Source organism: Lithobates pipiens, unplaced genomic scaffold (assembly GCF_037356315.1).
Source record: "Lithobates pipiens isolate NorthernLeopardFrog02 unplaced genomic scaffold, aLitPip1_a1.2 Scaffold_30, whole genome shotgun sequence".
NCBI classification, from domain to species: domain Eukaryota; kingdom Metazoa; phylum Chordata; class Amphibia; order Anura; family Ranidae; genus Lithobates; species Lithobates pipiens.
Genome location: NW_027507791.1, coordinates 10,126,867 through 10,148,689, shown reverse-complemented (window position 1 = coordinate 10,148,689; position 21,823 = coordinate 10,126,867). Strand labels below are relative to the sequence as shown.

Sequence of the window (21,823 nt, the reverse complement as noted above, 5' to 3'; positions counted from 1 at the left end):
ATTCTTTAAACATTCTGAATGCTGATAATGATCCCTCAACCTTGTATTTTTTAAGGCCTTTTTCTTTGCTTTTATATGCATTTTTACATTGGAGTTAAGCCATCCAGGACTTTCGTTCACCCTTTTAAAATGTATTACCCAATGGGATGTGCATTGGCTAATGCCCTTAAAGCAAACCCATCTCTCCTCCGTGTTCTTTGTTCCTAAGAATTTATCCCAATTCATGCCTTCTAACAAGGAGGAGTGTCAAACTGGTGGCCCTCCAGCTTTTGTGGAACTACAAGTCCCATCATGCCTCTGGCTGTGGAAGTCATGCTTGTAACATGCTTGTCAGCCTTGCAATGCCTAGTGTGACTAGTTTGACACCTGTGTTCTAAGGCATTTCATAATGAGCTAGTGTGGAGTTTGCCAAGGATTTGGTCTAAACTGAAAGTCTTGTTGAAGTACTCCAAAAACCAAATAGTCTATATTCTTGTACTGGCAGAATTCTGGATATTTCTGGACATATCAAGAATTGAATGGTTAGCTTTTATTTGGTGTATATTAATACAGTAGTGTAGGAAATAAAAAATAAAAAAGACATTCTTTTAGTCAACTATTGTCCATCACGAGTGTTCACAGTCATATGGAGTGGATATGCTGGGCCCCCATGAGATCCATTAGCAGTATGGCCCTCACTAGAGGCACCTGCAGAGCACCTGTCACTCCAGCATACAGACAATTCAGCAACTTTATGAACGACCCATTGTTGGCATCACCACAGCAGGGCTGGTTACTGTAGCATCTTCTTCCTTCCATTGTGAGGTGACAGTTTTAAGTTGGGTGTAGAAAAAAATCCCCTAAAGAGAGAGAGAAAATTGACACAATCCGCATCTATGATAATTAAAAGCACCCCCACAATGTGCCAGGCCCTCTGGGCTTACCTGCTTCCCATAGAAATTGGTGTCACCCCTGAACGAAGCTCGAGATCCGGTGAAAGAGAACATTGGCAGAGGCACAGGGATAGGAACATTGACACCCACCTATGAGAGTTACATTTTATTAGCAGCGACTATAACACCACATACTGCCTATTAATACAAACCTGTCAGATTTATTGGGGTAAAGATGATCTATGCAGCCCCTCTCAATGAGATCACATACAGCATGTAAAATAAGTATTGAACACGTTACCATTTTTCTAGATAAATTGATATTTAAGAGGTGCTATTGACATGAAAGTTTCACCACATGTTGGCAACAACCCATGCAACCCATAGATACAAAGACACCAAAACAAATAAGTTCAGAAATTAAGTTATGTGTGATAAAATAGAAGGACACAGGAAAAAAAAAAAAAAAGTATTGAACACATGAAGAAAGGGAGGTGGGGGGAGTAGCATTACCAGAAGTTAAGAAATACTATGAGGCAATAATAATAGCTAGAGTAGCAGACTGGACATATAATCAGAAGGAAAAGGGTTGGGTAAACCTGGAAATGAGACTGAGTGGAGTGCCTATAGAAAAAATGGTATGGATACCAGCTGAGCAGCAGAACTTAGGAGAAAACACAAGTAATTTAACGAGACACACGTTAAGAGTATGGGATAGCATTAATAGGGCACATAACTGGACCCACAATTCACCTTTAATGTCACTTTTGGACACAGATTATTTTTTACCAGGGAAAGAGGAGCTATTATATTTTAGTAGATGGGCAAGTAAAGAGGAAATAAAATTAGGAGAAATCAAAGAGAATAGGTTATATACATATAGGGAACTCACACAAGAATGGGGACACAAACCGTTAGATAAATGGAGGCACGCCCAAATTTTACACTTTGCACAAAGTTTACCATGTCCGCTACGGGGATTAGAGTTTTTGAGACCTTTGGAGAATTTACTGAAGGATAACAAGTGTTTAGTTCGAAAAGTATCAAAAATCTATAAAATATTAAGACCAGAAACGGATTTAGAATTTCCGAGATTTTTAGGGAAATGGGGAGGAAGATTTAGGTGCACTAAGGAATGAGGAACACAGGATAAAAATATGTAAACTGACTCACTCAGTATCAAGAGAAGTCTGTATGATAGAGATGTCTTATAAATTACTATCAAGATGGTATATGACCCCCCAAAGTATGCAGAGGTTTACAGGGGCACAGCAGGCACTGTGTTGGAGGGAGTGTTCGGAAGAGGGCTCCCTCTCACATATTTGGTGGAGTTGCCCCAAAATAACTCCGTTTTGGGATAAAAATTGTAGAAATCATAAACTTGGTGACACAAAAGAAACTTAAGAAAAACCCCTGGACATGCCTTTTTCACGACGCCGAATCAGGAGTAACACAATATAGAAACACGATAGTCCCCCATCTCCTAAATGCAGCTAAAGTACTGATTCCTTGCTATTGGAAATCCAAACAAATCCCAAGAATTACGGAATGGGTACAGAGGGTGGAGCAAACGAGGATAATGGAGGAATCAATACATAAATTACAAGATATAGAGGAAGAAGATCATGGGGAGTGGCAACAATGGCTGGCATTTCTGGAGAGGGAGGACTGTCGTGAAATAATTGAGGGATAAGGGGACAGAGAGGGAGAGGACATTGGGTATGAAGTGAGGGGGACAGACCCCCCCCCCCCACTAAATTTTTTTGGGAAGGGGAGGGTTAAAGAAATTAGGGAGTATAAGTAATTTCTTGTAATGTATTTATATGTGCTCAAATGTAAAACCGTTTATTAAAGGTAATGAAAAGAAAAACAAAAATTTGCCATAATGATGTCAAAAGGAGTAAGCGGAGATATGAACATTGAGTTGATTACACTCCGCGAGGATAAAGTAACAGACTGAGATGGCAAAAAAAAATAAAAAAAAAATAAAAAAAAAAAAAAAATGAAGAAAGGGAGGTGCAACAAGGCACGGGAAGCCAAGACACCAGCTGAAATCTATCAGTAATTAGAAAGCAATCCTGCCCCTTGTCACTGCAAATATCAGCTGGTTCAGGTCTCACATAAACATTTCATGATGGGTAAAATAAAAGAGCTCTCAAGACTGTCACAATCGTATTGTCGCAAAACATACTCATGGCATTGGTTACAGAATGATTTCTAAACTTCTGAATGTTCCAGTGAGCACTGTTGGGGCCCATAAGCCAGAAGTGGAAAGCACATTGTTTCACCATAAATCGGCCAAGACCAGGTGTTTCCCGCAAGATTTGACAGAGGAGTGAAAAGCATAATTAGAAAAGTTGTCCAAGAGCCAAGGATTATTTGTGGAGATCTTCAGAAAGACCTGTAATTAGCAGGTACAATTGTTTCAAAGAAAACAAAGTAATGCACTCACCCGCCATGACCTGTATGCACGCTCACCGTGCAAGACTACAATGCCGAAGAAAAAGCATGTTGAAGCTTGTTTAAAAAGTTTGCTGCACAACATCTAGAAATACTGGGAGAACATAGTCTGGTCAGATGAGACCAAAATTGAGCTCTTTGGATGCCATAATACACACCATGTTTGGAAGTGAAATGGCACATCACCCCAAAAACACCCCCCATACCAACAGTGAAGTTTAGAGGTGGGAACAGCATGGTGTTTTTCAGCATACGTTACTGGAAAACTTCATATCATTAAAGAAAGGGTGAATGGAAAAATTTACCATTTGTAGACATTCTTGATGAAAATCTGCTGCCATCTACCAGGATGATGAAAAGATGAAGGTGAAACAAGGGTGGACATTTCAGTAAGACAACGACCCCAAACACAAAGCCAAGCAAACTCTCAATTGGTTTCAAGGAAAAAAAAGCTGCTAGAATGGCCCACCAATCACCTGACTTGAATCTAAGGTTGCGCCAATATCGATAATAGTATCGGTATGAGTGCTGATACCAAGCATTTGCACGAGTACTTGTACTCATGCAAAAGCTCTGATGCCTAGGCAGTCAGGGGTGATCGGTGTGGCGGTGGGGGGAGTTACAAGCACCGATCTCCCTGTATATATATTTCAATAAAGCCGCTGACAGCCAATTCTCCTTCACCTCCCCCACGCCGCAGCTTTCAGCCGCTTTATTGAAATCTATACAGGGAGATCGGGGTCCTCCTCCATGCTGCTCAAGTCCCCCTCTGTGTACCCCTAAATATCATTTACTGGCTCCTTTCTTTTGTGAATGGACAGAGGCAGTGGCCACTGCCTCTGTCCATTCATAACTAAGCATCATAAACTGTTTATGAATAGAGAGTGTGAAGGAACGTCCCACACTCCACTTGAGTGCTTCCGTCAGTATATCAATTCCTAAGTCCTGTAACACGAGACCAATGGATCTGGCTATAGTAGCCCCCAAGAACCAGACAACACCAGTCTCGGAGTACATCAGGAATAGCCTCTTTAGCCTCGCAGGTCCTCAAGGGTAGGTTCCCCTTCATCGCCAAACATAAAACATTCTGTAAGGCTCTCCCACAGCAATCCAGGGCCACCAAAGCCCTCCAGAGAGCATTCTGTTGTCTCCCCTAAATATCCCTGCTCCACGTGCCATTGCGGAGCTCTATCTCCTTCTGGACCAGCCTGTCCAGCATTCAGTCCCCTCCAAAAGCCCCTGTGACAGAGAGGAGTCGTCTCCTGTCCATCTTCAGTGCAGCTGAGGCTGCAGAGAAAGGGACGGGGGGAGAATCTCTGTCCTCAGTCCCCTTCCCTGTCTCAAAGGGGGGATGTCAGGGATCTGTTCAGATCCCCGATATCTCACCAAAGCCCCCCCCCCCAAACAGGGTTGATAAAAAATAAAAATATGAAACATTTTAATAAATATTTAAAAGTAAAATTGTAACAAGAATAAAACAAAACAAGTAAATAAATAAATAATAAACTACTGCCACAGAACACACGTCATCAATGCTGCATATTAGTGCCACTGTCACATGACATAAAAAAAAAGAAAAGTAAAGTATCGGTACTTGTACTCGGTCTTAAAAAAGTGGCATCATTGCAACCCTACTTGAATCCAATAGAAAACCTGTGGAAAGAACTAAAAAGATCAGAGTTCATAGAGGAGGCCCACGGAACCTTCAAGATTTGAAGACTGTGTGGAAGAATGGGCAAAAATTACACCTGAGCAACGCATGCGACTAGTTTCTCCATACAGGAGGCATCTTATAAAGCGGTCATTATTAACAAAGAATTTTATACAAAGTATTAAATAATTGTATGAAAATTTCAGTTAGTGTGATCAATACTTTTTCCCTGTATCATTCCATTTTAATAAACATAAAATTATTTCTGAATGTATTTGTTTTGGTGTCTTTGTATGTATGGGTTGCTAGCAACATGTCTTGTCAATAGCACCTTTAGAAATATATTTACAAAGAAAAATGGTGGTGAAGTGTTCAATACTTATTTTACCCCCGCTATATATGCAACTGACATGAACAATAAGGCTCAGCAATGGCAACCCACTCATCCCCAAGGCTTGTACGTACCTGGCCTACATCTACAAGGTGAGTGTATTTGCGTGCTGTGGCTCCATTTGTAGTAAAGATGGCTGTGCCATTTCCATAGGGATTTTTATTTACAACATTAATTGCGTCATCCAAGTTGTCTGCTTCTAAAACAACCAGAACCGGGCCAAAGATCTCTTCCTTGTAGCAGGTCATGTCTGGCTGCAAAAAGCAAGAGGCAACGGAAAATCAACCTTTTTTCCCCTCTCATCAACCAAGAACATCTAAACATTACCCCCTAACTTGTGTCATGCTAAAACACTGCATCTTATATGTACTATATGACTGGTAGCCTGGAATCCATACAGCATCTAACCCCTACCATGCAAGCTCCTTCCTCTGATTTTAATGTCTTTCTGCAAACCTCCAGAACATCTATATACAGTATAGGCAACAGTGCTGTATCATGATATATTACCTTCCTGCAATGCCCCGAATCCATAAATCACTCTTCTCATACACGTACCGTTACATTGGCCAGGATAGTCGGTCCTACAAAGTTGCCATCCTCATAGCCCTTTACTTTGACTTCTCTGCCATCCAGTAGCAAAGTGGCACCTTCCTTTACACCACTTTCTATCAGGCTGCATACTCTCTGCTTTGCTGCTTTACTAATCAGTGGCCCTAAATCGGCCCCAGGCTGTTCCCCTGCATCAAGAAGAAGAATGCAATATATTAGAGGAAGCACAGGCTACAGTTGTAAAGTAGTACTGGTTGTTACATGGAGAACCACAAGAATGTATTCCTTGTAATCTGCCATTACTGCAGTTTGTCTAACACAGATCTACTAAGTTAGCTAATATGGCGATAGGGTCAATGGTTCATGTAAAATATAAACCGACACAAGAACTTCCAAGTGCGGTGATGTCCGGGACTAGCCAGGGCAGGTGCTAGACCAGGGATATGCAAAAAGCGGACCTCCAGCTGTTGCAAAACTACAAGTCCCATCATGCCTCTGCCTCTGGGTGTCATGCTTGTGGCTGTCAGACTCTTACTATGCCTCATGGGACTTGTAAGTCTGAAACAGCTGGAGGTCCGCTAATTGCATATCCCTGTGCTAGACTATTTTGCACCATAGGCAAGACCAGCCACTTGCAACCCATCCCCCCCCCCCCCCCCCCCCACTATGATGAGGGGGTGAGGGGTAGGTAGGGGAGGCAGTGGGAAGATATTACAGGTACCAGCAGCAGGACATTGAGTTCACCCAAGTCCCTCAGTGCCACTGGTCAGAATGGAACATCTGCGCCTGTTGGTGAACATAACGAGTACGAATTTATCCGGAGTTACAAATTATCTGAAATAAAAAATGGAACGCAACGATCTAATAATAATAGTAAAACCTTTTTTATTATTGTTATTTATTATTAATTTGTTCCATTCCATTTACTTAGATGTGGCATTCGTTATTTCGGATAATTCGTAATTTCAGATACATTTTAAACAAACAGCCAAATTTGAAAAGAAATTCCAATACCTATAATTTAATAATTATTATTTCAAATTTTACTGATTTTCTTTTTCAGATTCTTGGATTTTAGAATTTCAGAATTTTGAAAATTCAGAATTCGAAAAGTGGAAATGTGAAAAGCCTGAATTTTCAAATTTCCGAATTTCAAATTTCCAAAATTTGGACATTCCGAAAAAAGCAAAAAAACGAATGAAACAAACAATTTTTTTGTCAGTGCGCAATCTGGGGACCACACCACTGCTGCTGCTCAGCCTATATTCTCTGACAGATATGACAGCTGAGCAGCACGGCTCCATGTGGCAGCATGAACTGGGCATTTGGGCAGGGTGCCCCCCTAACCTCCCCTTATCTACATCTATGCGGCTGTGCCCTAGGCCGTCTAGTTCACCTGGTGGTTAGACCCCTCCCCAAATCTACATCCCTGTGGTGTAAATTATGGAAACCAGTAGCCATGCCTGTGCCCTAGCCCATCTAGTTTGCCTGGTGGCAGCGCCGGTCCTAAGTCTGGCACACATAAACCAGCAAGAACAAACAACCAGCCATTACTGTCCTCTTACCAGCATTGACTCTCAACTTCTTTGCCCTTTCCACCAATTCTGGAAGCCATTTCTTGGCCTCCCCAACCAAAACAGCGGTTGATAACGCCATACACCGCTGTCCTGCTGCACCAAAAGCTGCTCCCACCAACTGATTCAAGGTGTTCTCTTTATTAGCATCTGGCATGATGACTCCGTGATTCTTGGCTCCCTGTAAGACACATAATTTAAGTAATCAAAAAGTCTGGAGAGGTAGGCAGGCCCTTGCCACACCAATATAAAATATCATACCATGTTAGACTGGACTCGTTTTCCATGTTTTGAGCCGGTCTCATAAATGTATTCCCCAGCCTGGTTGGAGCCCACAAAGCTGATTGCCCGAATTGTAGGATGTTCACAGATAAAATTCACAGCTGTAAAGATAGAGAGGAAATTGAACCCATAAAAGAATGGTACCAGCAGGTCCTCCCATAGGGAGAACAGCTTTTCTGTCCAATTTTCACTTTGCTTTATCACTTGGAAAAAAACCTCAAAATCATATAAAGCAGGTTCTGTAGGAACCCCAGCTCCAGTCATACAGATCATCTCACAAGCAATCTCGCAGCCGCTCTTACCTGCATGCTGCCCATGAATAATGTTCAGTGTCCCATCAGGAGCTCCGGCATCTTGTATCAAACGTGCAAGCAACATTGTGGCACCGGGAACGCGCTCAGAAGGTTTCATAAGGTAAGTATTCCCACATACCATTCCCATTGGAAACATCCACAGAGGGATCATGGCAGGGAAATTAAAGGGTGCAATGCCAGCACAGACACCCAGGGGCATGCGGAAGGTGTAAGTGTCCATGTCCTTTGTGAGGGAAGGGAGTGTCTCGCCGAGCATCAGTGAGGTCACACTACAGGCGTGCTCCACCACCTCTGTGAAAAGGACAAAGTTCACAATGTAAATACAGATACTTCATTCTGACCTGTGGCATGTATGGCTCATCTCTAAAGGGTCTTACGTAGTCCGCGAAATACGTCTCCCTCCGCATCAGCTAGAGTTTTCCCCTGCTCCAACGTGATCAGACGAGCCAGCTCTTTCTGAAAAGGAAAGTTTACAGAGAGTCACTCATGGGCTGCAGAGAGACCCCCAGCATGGTGCAGCCCTGGCTGGTGCTCCTACCAGATTATCCTTGATGAGCTGCTGGTAGCGCAGAAAGACCTGTTGTCTGCTGAGGATGGAGGTTTCTGACCAATCGGGAAAAGCTCGTTCACATGATTTTACTGCGGCTTCCATCTCCTTCTGAGTGGCCTGGGGGACCCGTCCGATCACCTCATTGGTGGCCTATAATGGACAGAGCATAAAACATTACTGTGATGAGGGAGTGGAATATGCACCATGCAAAGGTTGGTAGAAGTGGTCTACCAATGACAGAATAAAGAACTGTTTAATTTCAACAGCAATCACAAACTTTACTGAGGAGAACCCAATTTTACCAAATAAATGTTTGCATCCACTATGGTACATGTACCATAGTCACAATACAGATCATACAGCGGTATTCCAAAAAATAAAAATAAAATAATATCCATCAAGGTGACCAGCAGCATTCCAACAAGGGAATTAAGTGTAATAAAGACATCAACCTTATGGCATAAACAGTATAGATTCTGGAACCTGTGAAACTACGGAGAGTCATCCGGCCATAGCATTCAACATATACACTATATTGTCAAAAGTATTTTGACGCCTGCCTTTACACACCCAATGAACTTTAATGGCATCCCAGTCTTATGCCCCCGTACACACGGTCGGAAATTCAGATGGAAAAGGTCCGATTGGATTATATTGTCGGAAAATGCGATTGTGTGTGGGCTCCATAGGACTTATTCCGACGGAAAAAGTTTGAGAGCAGGATCTAAAATTTTCCGACAAAAAAATCCGATCTGACTTTTTCCGATCGTTTGCAGAGAACTCCGACGGACAAATTGCCACGCATGCTCAGATCAAATTACAAGACTGAAGCTATTGGCTTCTAGCCTCTACGTAGTCCCCTCATACACAACGAACTTCACCACATTCCGAACGATCAGATTTTCCGACAACTTTATCCGACCGTGTGTATGTAACCCCAGTTTCGGACAAAATCCGTCGGAAAAAAATGAGTGTGTGTGTGGGGGTGTTCTGGTGTGGGGTTGTTTTTTCAGGGGTTAGGAGTTCCAGTGAAGGGAACTCAAGGCGTCAGCATACCAAGACATTTTGGACAATTTTCTCCCAACTATGTGGAAATAGTTTGGGGATGGTACTTTGCTGTCTGTTACTGTGTCTTTTACGGAGAACCAATAAATTCTGAAGATTTCAAAGAGCAAGCAAGTAGTTGCGAACTATCGCTTTTCAAATTTGGGGATGGCCCCTTCCTGTTCAAACATGACTGCACACCAGTGCACAGAGCAAGGTCCATAAACACATGGATGAGCAAGTTTGGGGTGGGGGAACTTGACTGGCCTGCACAGAGTTCTGACCTAAATCATCCTTTAGGATGATTTAGAGAGGAGACTGCAAGCCAGGCCTTCTTGTCCATCATCAATGCCTGACCTCACAAATGCGCTTCTGGAAGAATGGTCAACCATATAGTTACATAATAAAGAAAAATATAGTGCAGCGCTTATGCTATAGGTTGTATATAGGTGTTTGCAATACTTATAAAGGGCAAATGTGCAAACGACATAAATAAAACATATCAATCACTAAGTAAACCGTGTGTCAGTTAATAGACTGATATATGCCAATCACTTCATAAGCAAAACCAAAAAGGTCAACAGAACCAAATATCATATGAGAAAATACTGCGATACAGTGCAAAAATATGGTGAAAAAGTTCATAAAAGTGACAAAAACATTCTTCTTATAAATGATATGACTTGATACAAGTGCTTAACCTCGTGAGACCCATCATCTCTAATAAGATGGAAGGCTTACTGGATCACCAGCGCCCCCCCTTAATCAGGGAGGTCAAAAAGCGTGAATTGGATCACAGATCCCCACCATGGAACTCCTTGGCTTCCCAGATCTCCCAGGTGTCTCTTATCAAGAACCTGTGTCTCAGATGGTCAATCACGGCAGGTATCCCAAGTAATTAAAAACTAGTGCAAATCATGCAAACAAATAATACTCCAAATAGTGCAATATTGTCTCTTCAAAGGGTTTAACGGAGTAAGCAAGTTACGTGCTGTATAAGGACACTGAGTCTCTAATTAGCATAAAATCAGGTTAAAAACAAAGGATTGCTAGCAAGTAAATAAAGATCCTGTATACAAACGTTTAAAGTGCGATCGTGCAGGGCATGTAGATGTGGCGACCCGACAATTGTTTCGTCAAAGAATGACGTCATCAGTGCATGATTTGCACTATCTTTCATTACTTGGGATACCTGCCGTGATTGACCATCTGAGACACAGAGGTTCTCGATAAGAGACACCCGGGAGATCTGGGAAGCCAAGGAGATCTGGAGTTCCATGGTGGGGGATCTGTGATCAAATTCATGCTTTTTGACCTCCCTGAGTAAGGGGGGGGGGGTCACTGGTGATCCGGTAAGCCTTCCATCTTACTAGAAGTGATGGGGTCTCACAAGTTCAAGCACTTGTATCAAGTCACAACAGAAGAATGTTTTTGTGACTTTTATGGACTTTTTAACACATCTTTTCACCTTATTTTTGCATTGTATTGCAGTATTTTCTCATATGATATTTGGTTCTGCTTATGTAGTGATTGATATAGATTGAGAGATTGAGAGATATATATATATATATATCTCTCAATCTATTAACTGACACATGGTTTACTTAGTGATTGATATATTTTATTTATGTCATTTTTTGCACATTTGCACTTTATAGGTATTGCAAACACCTATATACAACCTATAGCACAAGAGCTGAACTTCTTTTCTTTAATTTTGTTTCTGTGCCCAGTATCTGGGTTATGGTGTTCAGCTGCTGTTTGATGCTACTTTTATAGTGAGCGCGTACACTTACTTATTTACATATAGTTACATAGTCAGGCTGAAAAAAAAAAAAAAAACAGTCCATCTAGTTCAACCAAATAATTCCCATAGATACACTCCTAAGCCTTGTGGACAGCCTTCCCTGAAGAGTTGAAGCTGTTATAGCTGCAACGGGTTGGCCAACTCAATATTGAACCATACGGACTTAGCCCCCGTACACACGGACGGACATTCCGACAACAAAATCCATCAAATTTTTTCCGACAGATTTTGTCCGAAACTGGTGTTGCATACACACAGTCGGACAAAGTTGTCGGAAAATCTGATCGTTCGGAACGTGATGATGTTCGTTGCGTAAGACGGGACTATGTGCTTTGGTCTTGTAATTTGATCTGAGCATGTGTGGCACTTTGTCCGATCGGAATTCTCTACAAAACGACCAGAAAAATTCAGATCGGATTTTGTTGTTGGAAAATTTGAGATCCTGCTCTCAAATTTTTTCCGTCGTAAATTCCGATGGAAAAAAAGAGCCCACACGCGATCGGATTTTCCGACAATATAATCCGATCGGAGCTTTTCAGTCAGAATTTCCGACCGAGTGTACGGGGGCTAAGACTGGGATGCCATTAAAGTTTATGTGCATGTAATGGCAGGTGTCCCAATACTTTTGACAATATAGGTAAGTATACAATGTAAAGTAGGGGAATCTGCTGTATCAAAAATGGTACAACAACCCTGAAAAGATATAACAGGAGAAAAGGGAGGAAAGGAAGAAGGAAAGGAGGGAGAGAGAAATAAGTCAGTAGAGGACGAGACCCTATGCTACCGCACACCACCATACAACCCCAAACCACAATTGTCTCACGAGTGCGATGTCAAGGGGACATGCGATTCTAATAAGTACCAAATCTTATTGCACTCTGAAATCTTGTTATGAACATGAGCCAAGTACTCCATATTGTAAATATAACGGATGCGTTTATAAAGATGAGTGCGAGAAGGCGGTAACTGTTGCTTCCATTTCAGCGCTATCAAACATCTAGCAGCCATTACAAGATTTACTACAACCGGAGCACTAGTAACCAATCAGCTTCCAGGTTTTATTGGCAAAGCTTCATAGAAAAAGCCAAAAGTTAGAAGCCGATTGGCTACCATGCAGAGCTGCACCAGATTCTGTGTGCACCAGTTTTAGTAAATCTACCCCATTGCCTACTTGGTACATAGAGGGATAAGTGGCTGACTGGCAAGAGACACAGGGAAGAGGGTAACGGAGAGGATGCCAGTCAAGGGAGAAGTTGGCCAGCCATCACCCACCAGGGACAAGAAATGGAGAATGGGTAGCAGCAACCACCCATGATGAAATGTCAGCAATGTTCATTTCTAGCTCCTCTATAGCAGTCTGGAGATGCCGACATGAACGGAGTGATGGACACATAAATGGTGATGTCCATGTGTGGACAGTTGTGACCCCCTAGGACCCGCTACCATCACATGAGACCACATCCCCTGGAATCCTCCAACCAGGTTACCATGAAAGAACCAGACAGAGCTTACCGGGTTGTGAATATCAATCCAGTCTGAGGTCTCTGAATCCACAAATTGCCCATTTATGAAGAGTTTTGTCCTAGGCTGAAACAAATACAAATACAATAGTTGGAAAATCATCTTGCTGGAAAAATACAGCTGAAGTTAAATACTACATCATTAAAAAAGGAACTGCAGTCTGCTCACATAATTTGTAATAAAAACATCTTTGCCCTCCAACCACATTGCATATTATTTTATACCGTATATACTGCGCTTCTGTACTTGCCAAATATGCTGCAGAAATCTCCCTCCACTGGGTCTTGCTGCAGCCATTTTAACTGTGGGCATCTGAAGCTGCTGCCTGTTCACTTCCTGGATTTACACTGAGGCACACCTCTAGCTCTGCAGCCCTCATTGGCCCTCTCATGACTAATGCCCCCTCCCTTCCTGGCAAACAAGATTGAGAGGACTGTGCATGATGTTATAAGCCTAGGCTTTTTACCAGACAAGAAACAGGAAGTGGGCTGTATAAGGTATTTACCGGCAGGAAAAAAATGTTTTACTATCAAACGTTAAAACAACAACAAGGGCAGAAGATTTATTAGATGGAAAGATGAAAAAAAAATGACCAAAGGTCCGCTTTAAAAAGTGCTCTGGTAAGGAAGGGGGTAAAATCGTCCGGGGCTGAAGTGGTTAAGTACTAAACTAAGAAGAGTTTTGTGGTTCCGTACAATACTGTGCAGGGTTTGGAACGATTATGTAGTATACTGTGGAAAAGGTAGGTACGGTAGGTAGGCAGGGATTCTGTTATTTTAGAAGTGTTGTTGGGAGGTTAGGGGCTGTTGAGAATCCTATGCTCACTATGACCTTCAATCCCCCACAGAGATCATATCCTACTAAATATTTTTAAATGGCACCCCCAAAAGAAGAGTCCATTGTATCAGTGATAAGACTCTAGAGTGGCCTGTAACCTACCACGGCAGCGGAGGAATAGTTGGCACGATGGATCTGAGCCGAAGCCTGAAAAACAAAGATGTGCAATTTAAACTATACCTCAGGAAAGACCAGTATACCACCATAAATGATTTTCTGGTTCCCCCATCTCTACCTAGAACTTCGTTTTCAGGTTTACAACTCTACTGCTCCTGGTTCCCCAGTCTACATGTCTAGTCTCCCCAATTCTCACATAGATGGCCTTCATCATCTACATCTCCAGCCCCCCCTAGTTGTGTTTCCCTCCTGCCATCTATAGCTCTGGTGTCCCTGCATCCTGTTCCCCCCGGTCTATAACTGGTTCCCCTGGTTCTGGTCTCCCACTTTATAGCTCCAGTCCCACTACATCCAGTTCCCCAGTATATATAGCTGTGGCTTTCCTGGTTCAAGTTCCCCAGTATATAGCTCTGGTCCACGTGGATACAGACCCCAGTATACAGTTCTGGTCCCCAGGATCCAGTTGTTCCCAATATATGGCTCTGCTCCACCCAGTATATAGCGCTGGTCCACATGAATACAGGCCCCCAGGATCCAGATGTTCACAGTATACAGCTCTGGTCCACCTGACTCCGTTTTCCCTTCCCCCCCCCCTGTATACTGCTCTGGTCCACCGACTCTGCTTTCCCCCCCCATATACTGCTCTGGCCCACCTGACTCTGCTTCCCCCAGTATACAGCTCTGGCCCACCTGACTCTGCCCCCCCGTATAAGGCTCTGGGCCACCTGACTCTACTCCCCCCCCCCCATACTGCTCTGGTCCACCTGACTCTGCCCCCCCCATATAATGCTCTGTCCACCTGACTCTACTCCCCCCCCCGTATACTGCTCTGGTCCACCTGAATCTGCTTCCCCCCCCCCCATATACTGCTCCGGTCCACCTGACTCTGCTTCCCCCAGTATACAGCTCTGGCCCATCTGACTCTGCTCCACCCAGTATATAGCTCTGCCCCACCCGACTCTGCTCCACCCAGTATATAGCTCTGCCCCACCCGACTCTGCTCCACCCAGTATATAGCTCTGCCCCACCCGACTCTGCTCCACCCCTGTATATGGCTCTGGTCCACCTGACTCTGCTCCCCCCCCCCATATAATGCTCTGGTCCACCTGACTCTGCTCCCCCCCCCCATATAATGCTCTGGTCCACCTGACTCTACTCCCCCCCCACCCATATACTGCTCTGGTCCACCTGACTCTGCCCCCCCCCCCATATACTGCTCTGGTCCACCTGACTCTGCTCCCCTTCCCCATATACTGCTCTGGTCCACCTAACTCTACTCCCCCCCCCATATAATGCTCTGGTCCACCCGACTACTCCCCCCCCCCATATAATGCTCTGGTCCACCTGACTCTACTCCCCCCCATATACTGCTCTGGTCCACCTGACTCTGCCCCCCCCCCCATATACTGCTCTGGCCAACCTGACTCTGCTTCCCCCCTGTATACAGCTCTGGCCAACCTGACTCTGCTCCACCCAGTATATAGCTCTGGTTCACTTGGCACCACTCCCCTAAGTATACCCCATGTATATAACCGGATCTGCTCCCCCCCCCCCCCATATATATAGCTCTTGTCTTCCTAGCTCCAATTCTCCATTGTACCAACATATAGCTCTCATCCCCCCAGGTTCCTGTTCTCCCCACTACAAAGCTCTGCCCCCCACCCAGTTCCACTCTCCTAGTATATAGCACCATTCCCCCTGGTATATTGCTCTGGCCCTCAAGATCCAATTCACCTAGTAATATATATAGCTTTGGTCCCCATTGCCCAAGAATACTCCAGTATATACCCCTTGCCCCTGGCTCCACCCGCAAAGTATATCCATCTCAGATCGCCCCTGGCTCCGCTCCCCCCCCCCACGGCTCCGCTCCCCCCAGTATACATCTCCGACCCCCCCCCCCCGGCTCCGCTCCCCCCAGTATACATCTCCAACCCCCTCCCCCGGCTCCGCTCCCCCAGTATACATCTCCGATCTCCCCCCCGGCTCCGCTCCCCCCAGTATACATCTCCGATCTCCCCCCCCCCCGGCTCCGATCTCCCCCCCAGTACACATCTCCGATCTCCCCCCCAGTACACATCTCCGATCTCCCCCCCCCGGCTCCGCTCCCCCCAGTATACATCTCCGATCTCCCCCCCCCGGCTCCGATCTCCCCCCCAGTACACATCTCCGATTTCTCCCCCCCCAGTACACATCTCCGATTTCTCCCCCCCCGGCCCCACTCCCCCAGTACACATCTCCGATTTCTCCCCCCCCAGTACACATCTCCGATTTCTCCCCCCCCAGTACACATCTCCGATTTCTCCCCCCCCAGTACACATCTCCGATTTCTCCCCCCCCAGTACACATCTCCGATTTCTCCCCCCCCAGTACACATCTCCGATTTCTCCCCCCCCAGTACACATCTCCGATTTCTCCCCCCCCAGTACACATCTCCGATTTCTCCCCCCCCAGTACACATCTCCGATTTCTCCCCCCCCAGTACACATCTCCGATCTCCCTCCCCAGTACACATCTCCGATCCCCCCCCCCCCAGTACACATCTCCGATTTCCCCCCCCCCCAGTACACATCTCCGATCTCCCTCCCCAGTACACATCTCCGATCTCCCCCCCCCCAGTACACATCTCCGATCTCCCCCCCCCCCCAGTACACATCTCCGATCTCCCCCCCCCCCAGTACACATCTCCGATCTCCCCCCCCCAGTACACATCTCCGATCTCCCCCCCCCAGTACACATCTTCGATCTCCCCCCCCCAGTACACATCTCCGATCTCCCCCCCCCAGTACACATCTCCGATCTCCCCCCCCCCAGTACACATCTCCGATCTCCCCCCCCCCAGTACACATCTCCGATCTCCCCCCCCCCAGTACACATCTCCGATCTCCCCCCCCCCAGTACACATCTCCGATCTCCCCCCCCCCCAGTACACATCTCCGATCTCCCCCCCCCCCCAGTACACATCTCCGATCTCCCCCCCCCCAGTACACATCTCCGATCTCCCCCCCCCCAGTACACATCTCCGATCTCCCCCCCCCCCAGTACACATCTCCGATCTCCCCCCCCCCCCAGTACACATCTCCGATCTCCCCCAGTACACATCTCCGATCTCCCCCCTGGCTCCGCTCCCCCCCAGTGCACATCTCCGATCTCCCCCCAAGTAGCCATCTCCGATCTCCCCCTTTCTTTGGCTCGGCTCCAGTCCCGAATCTCACCCGCACAATTCTCCCCAACCTCATCATTTCGTTAAGGCTCCGCTGACAGTCTCCGGGCCCCTCCTCCGGCTTCCTTTTGGCTGCAGCAGACACGGCCCTCTTTCTCAGCCTTCTTATTGGTCAGTAAAAATGACCTGGCTGTCAAGGACTAACCCTTTAACACCTCCCGGAGAAGGCGGTGTAGTGTCACAGTTTGATGCCTATCACAGGATGGTGCGGAAGTGACGTTGTTGCGTACTGCGCATGCGCGATGCGTTCCAAACGCTCGCGCCGTGCGTTCCAACATAGTTTCGGCAATACAGTTCAGCGAAACCATCACATAATGTTACGGAAGTGATGTTACACACAACACAAACACGGGCCACGTTGTTGCGTACTGCGCATGCGCGATGCGTTCCAAACACTTGCGCCGTGCGTTCCAACATAGTTTCGGCAATACAGTTCAGCGAAACCATCACATAATGTTACGGAAGTGAAGTTACACACAACACAAACACTGGGCCGTTCGTTACAACACTAATACTTCCCTTGTTACCTAGTAGGTTTTGCATTGCTGGGACTTGTAGTGCCTATCCTGAGCTACATGCTTCAATGTTCAGTGTCCTCATCCCTATCCCCATGCTTCAATGTTCAGTGTCCATCCTTATCCCCGTGCTTCAATGTTCAGTGTCCTCATCCTTATCCCCGAGCTTCAATGTTCAGTGTCCATCCTTATCCCCGTGCTTCAATGTTCAGTGTCCTCATCCCTATCCGCGAGCTTCAATGTTCAGTGTCCTCATCCTTATCCCTGTGCTTCAATGTTCAGTGTCCTCATCCCTATCCCCATGCTTCAATGTTCAGTGTCCTCATCCCTATCCGCGAGCTTCAATGTTCAGTGTCCTCATCCTTATCCCTGTGCTTCAATGTTCAGTGTCCTCATCCCTATCCCCATGCTTCAATGTTCAGTGTCCTCATCCCTATCCGCGAGCTTCAATGTTCAGTGTCCTCATCCTTATCCCTGTGCTTCAATGTTCAGTGTCCTCATCCCTATCCCCATGCTTCAATGTTCAGTGTCCTCATCCCTATCCGCGAGCTTCAATGTTCAGTGTCCTCATCCTTATCCCTGTGCTTCAATGTTCAGTGTCCTCATCCCTATCCCCATGCTTCAATGTTCAGTGTCCTCATCCCGATCCGCAAGCTTCAATGTTCAGTGTCCTCATCCTTATCCCTGTGCTTCAATGTTCAGTGTCCTCATCCCTATCCGCAAGCTTTAAATGTTCAGTGTCCTCATCCTTATCCCTGTGCTTCAATGTTCAGTGTCCTCATCCTTATCCCTGAGCTTCAATGTTCAGTGTCCTCATCCCTATCCCCCTGCTTCAATGTTCAGTGTCCTCATCCCTATCCCCGAGCTTCAATGTTCAGTGTCCATCCTTATCCCTGTGCTTCAATGTTCAGTGTCCTCATCCCTATCCGCAAGCTTCAATGTTCAGTGTCCTCATCCTTATCCCCATGCTTCGATGTTCAGTGTCCTCATCGAAGCAGGGGGATAAGGATGAGGACACTGAACATTGAAGCTCGCGGATAGGGATGAGGACACTGAACATTGAAGCAGGGGGATAGGGATGAGGACACTGAACATTGAAGCTCTGGGATAAGGATGAGGACACTGAACATTGAAGCTCGCGGATAGGGATGAGGACACTGAACATTGAAGCTCGCGGATAGGGATGAGGACACTGAACATTGAAGCACGGGGATAAGGATGGACACTGAACATTGAAGCTCGGGGATAAGGATGAGGACACTGAACATTGAAGCACGGGGGATAAGGATGGACACTGAACATTGAAGCATGGGGATAGGGATGAGGACACTGAACATTGAAGCATGTAGCTCAGGATAGGCACTACAAGTCCCAGCAATGCAAAACCTACTAGGTAACAAGGGAAGTATTAGTGTTGTAACGAACGGCCCAGTGTTTGTGTTGTGTGTAACTTCACTTCCGTAACATTATGTGATGGTTTCGCTGAACTGTATTGCCGAAACTATGTTGGAACGCACGGCGCAAGTGTTTGGAACGCATCGCGCATGCGCAGTACGCAACAACGTGGCCCGTGTTTGTGTTGTGTGTAACATCACTTCCGTAACATTATTGTGATGGTTTCGCTGAACTGTATTGCCGAAACTATGTTGGAACGCACGGCGCGAGCGTTTGGAGCGCATCGCGCATGCGCAGTAACGCAACAACGTCACTTCCGCACCATCCTGTGATAGGCATCAAACTGTGACACTACACCGGAGACTCCCTAGTTAGATCAAAGTTCACTTCCGGATCACGTGCACGCTGTACTCGTTTGAGCATCTTGTTCAGCAACATGTGGGGTCCGCCCACTAACTCAATTTTTCCGGGTGTAGCAATATGGCGGCTAGAGCGGCCAGCTGACTGACGTCACGTGACCCGCTGCTTTCAAATAATGGCGGCGACGGCTGAGGGTGAGTGAAGTCCAACCAGTGTCCTGTGTGAGGCCTGATGAGACCAGAGCAGTCCCGTCCGGTGTTACCTTATCATTGGAGGTGGCCTGCCTGTCCTGTGCTCTGTTATTAGAGCGGGGTGGGGGTGCCGCCCTCCACCCTAATATGATTATTATTGGGGGGTGGAGTCTCCTCCTCTGTAATACTATTATTGTTATCAATACTGTGGGGGGTGTCATCTCCTCTGTATTATTATTTATGGGGGGGGGGGGGGTCATCTCCTCTGTATTATTATTTATGGGGGGGGGGGGGGTCATCTCTGTATTATTATTTATGGGGGGGTCATCTCCTCTGTATTTTATGGGGGGGGGGGATCTCCTCTGTATTATTATTTATGGGGGGGGGAATCATCTCCTCTGTATTATTATTTATGGGGGGGAATCATCTCCTCTGTATTATTATTTATGGGGGGGGATCATCTCTCTGTATTATTATTTATGGGGGGGGATCATCTCCTCTGTATTATTATTTATGGGGGGGGTCATCTCCTCTGTATTATTATTTATGGGGGGGTCATCTCCTCTGTATTATTATTTATGGGGGGGGGGTCATCTCTGTATTATTATTTATGGGGGGTCATCTCCTCTGTATTATTATTTAAGGGGGGGTCATCTCCTCTGTATTATTATTTATGGGGGGGGGGGTCATCTCCTCTGTATTATTATTTATGGGGGAGGGATCTCTCCTCTCTATTATTATTTATGGGGGGGGGGGGTCATCTCTGTATTATTATTTATGGGGGGGTCATCTCCTCTGTATTTTATGGGGGGGGGTCATCTCCTCTGTATTATTATTTATGGGGGGGGGTCATCTCCTCTGTATTATTATTTATGGGGGGGGGGGGTCATCTCCTCTGTATTATTATTTATGGGGGGGGGGTCATCTCTCTGTATTATTATTTATGGGGGGTCATCTCCTCTGTATTATTATTTATGGGGGGGTCATCTCTCCTGTATTATTATTTATGGGGGGTCATCTCCTCTGTATTATTATTTAAGGGGGGGTCATCTCCTCTGTATTATTATTTATGGGGGGGGGTCATCTCCTCTGTATTATTTATGGGGGGGGGGATCATCTCCTCTGTATTATTAATTTTATGGGGGAGGGATCATCTCCTCTGTATTATTATTTTATGGGGGGGGGTCATCTCCTCTGTATTATTATTTATGGGGGGGTCATCTCCTCTTATTATTATTTGGGGGGGGGTCATCTCTGTATTATTATTTATGGGGGGGGTCACCTCCTCTGTATTATTATTTATGGGGGGGGTCATCTCCTCTGTATTATTATTATTTATGGGGGGGGTCATCTCCTCTGTATTATTATTATTTATGGGGGGGGTCATCTCCTCTGTATTATTATTATTTATGGGGGGGGTCATCTCCTCTGTATTATTATTATTTATGGGGGGGTCATCTCCTCTGTATTATTATTTATGGGGGGGGTCATCTCCTCTGTATTATTATTTATGGGGGGGGTCATCTCCTCTGTATTATTATTATGGGGGGGTCATCTCCTCTGTATTATTATTTATGGGGGGGTCATCTCCTCTGTATTATTATTTATGGGGGGTCATCTCCTCTGTATTATTATTTATGGGGGGGGGTCATCTCCTCTGTATTATTATTTATGGGGGGGGGGTCATCTCCTCTGTATTATTATTTATGGGGGGGGGTCATCTCCTCTGTATTATTATTTATGGGGGGGGTCATCTCCTCTGTATTATTATTTATGGGGAGGGTCATCTCCTCTGTATTATTATTTATGGGGGGGGGTCATCTCCTCTGTATTAATATTGATGGGGGGGTCATCTCTGTATTAATTTATGGGGGGGGGGGGGGGGTCATACGGGGGGTGGTCCTCTTGTCTCTGTAATTTTATTACTATTATTTGAGTGGAAGGGTTTTCTTTTTTTCGATGATATTGGAGGGGGAAGAGTGCTAAAGTGTATTCATATTGTTAGATGGGGAGTCATATCTGTCCTCTATTATATTATTTTAATTTTTATTGTTATTAGACTGCAGGTCCTGGGACATACATCTCCAAATTTGTCTTTCTTCATCCTCAGGAACAGATCTGGAGACGGTCTTTACTGAGCTTCGAGAAACTGGACCGCGCATCACCAGGA

General features: G+C 45.6%; 1 protein-coding gene across 1 annotated transcript; it reads right to left on the bottom strand.

Annotated features, from left to right (window-relative positions):
* Window positions 1-509: 509 nt before the first annotated feature.
* ALDH6A1 (aldehyde dehydrogenase 6 family member A1) lies at window positions 510-17,353 on the bottom strand. The gene is made up of 12 exons (XM_077463672.1): window positions 17,185-17,353; window positions 13,958-14,002; window positions 13,010-13,084; window positions 8,635-8,796; window positions 8,474-8,552; window positions 8,085-8,387; window positions 7,762-7,883; window positions 7,492-7,681; window positions 5,933-6,114; window positions 5,449-5,628; window positions 924-1,022; window positions 510-839 (listed from the first exon to the last, which is right to left on the bottom strand). Exons 1-12 carry the CDS (start codon window positions 17,209-17,211, stop codon window positions 732-734), a joined length of 1,572 nt encoding a protein of 523 aa, XP_077319798.1. The 5' UTR covers window positions 17,212-17,353; the 3' UTR covers window positions 510-731.
* Window positions 17,354-21,823: the final 4,470 nt, after the last annotated feature.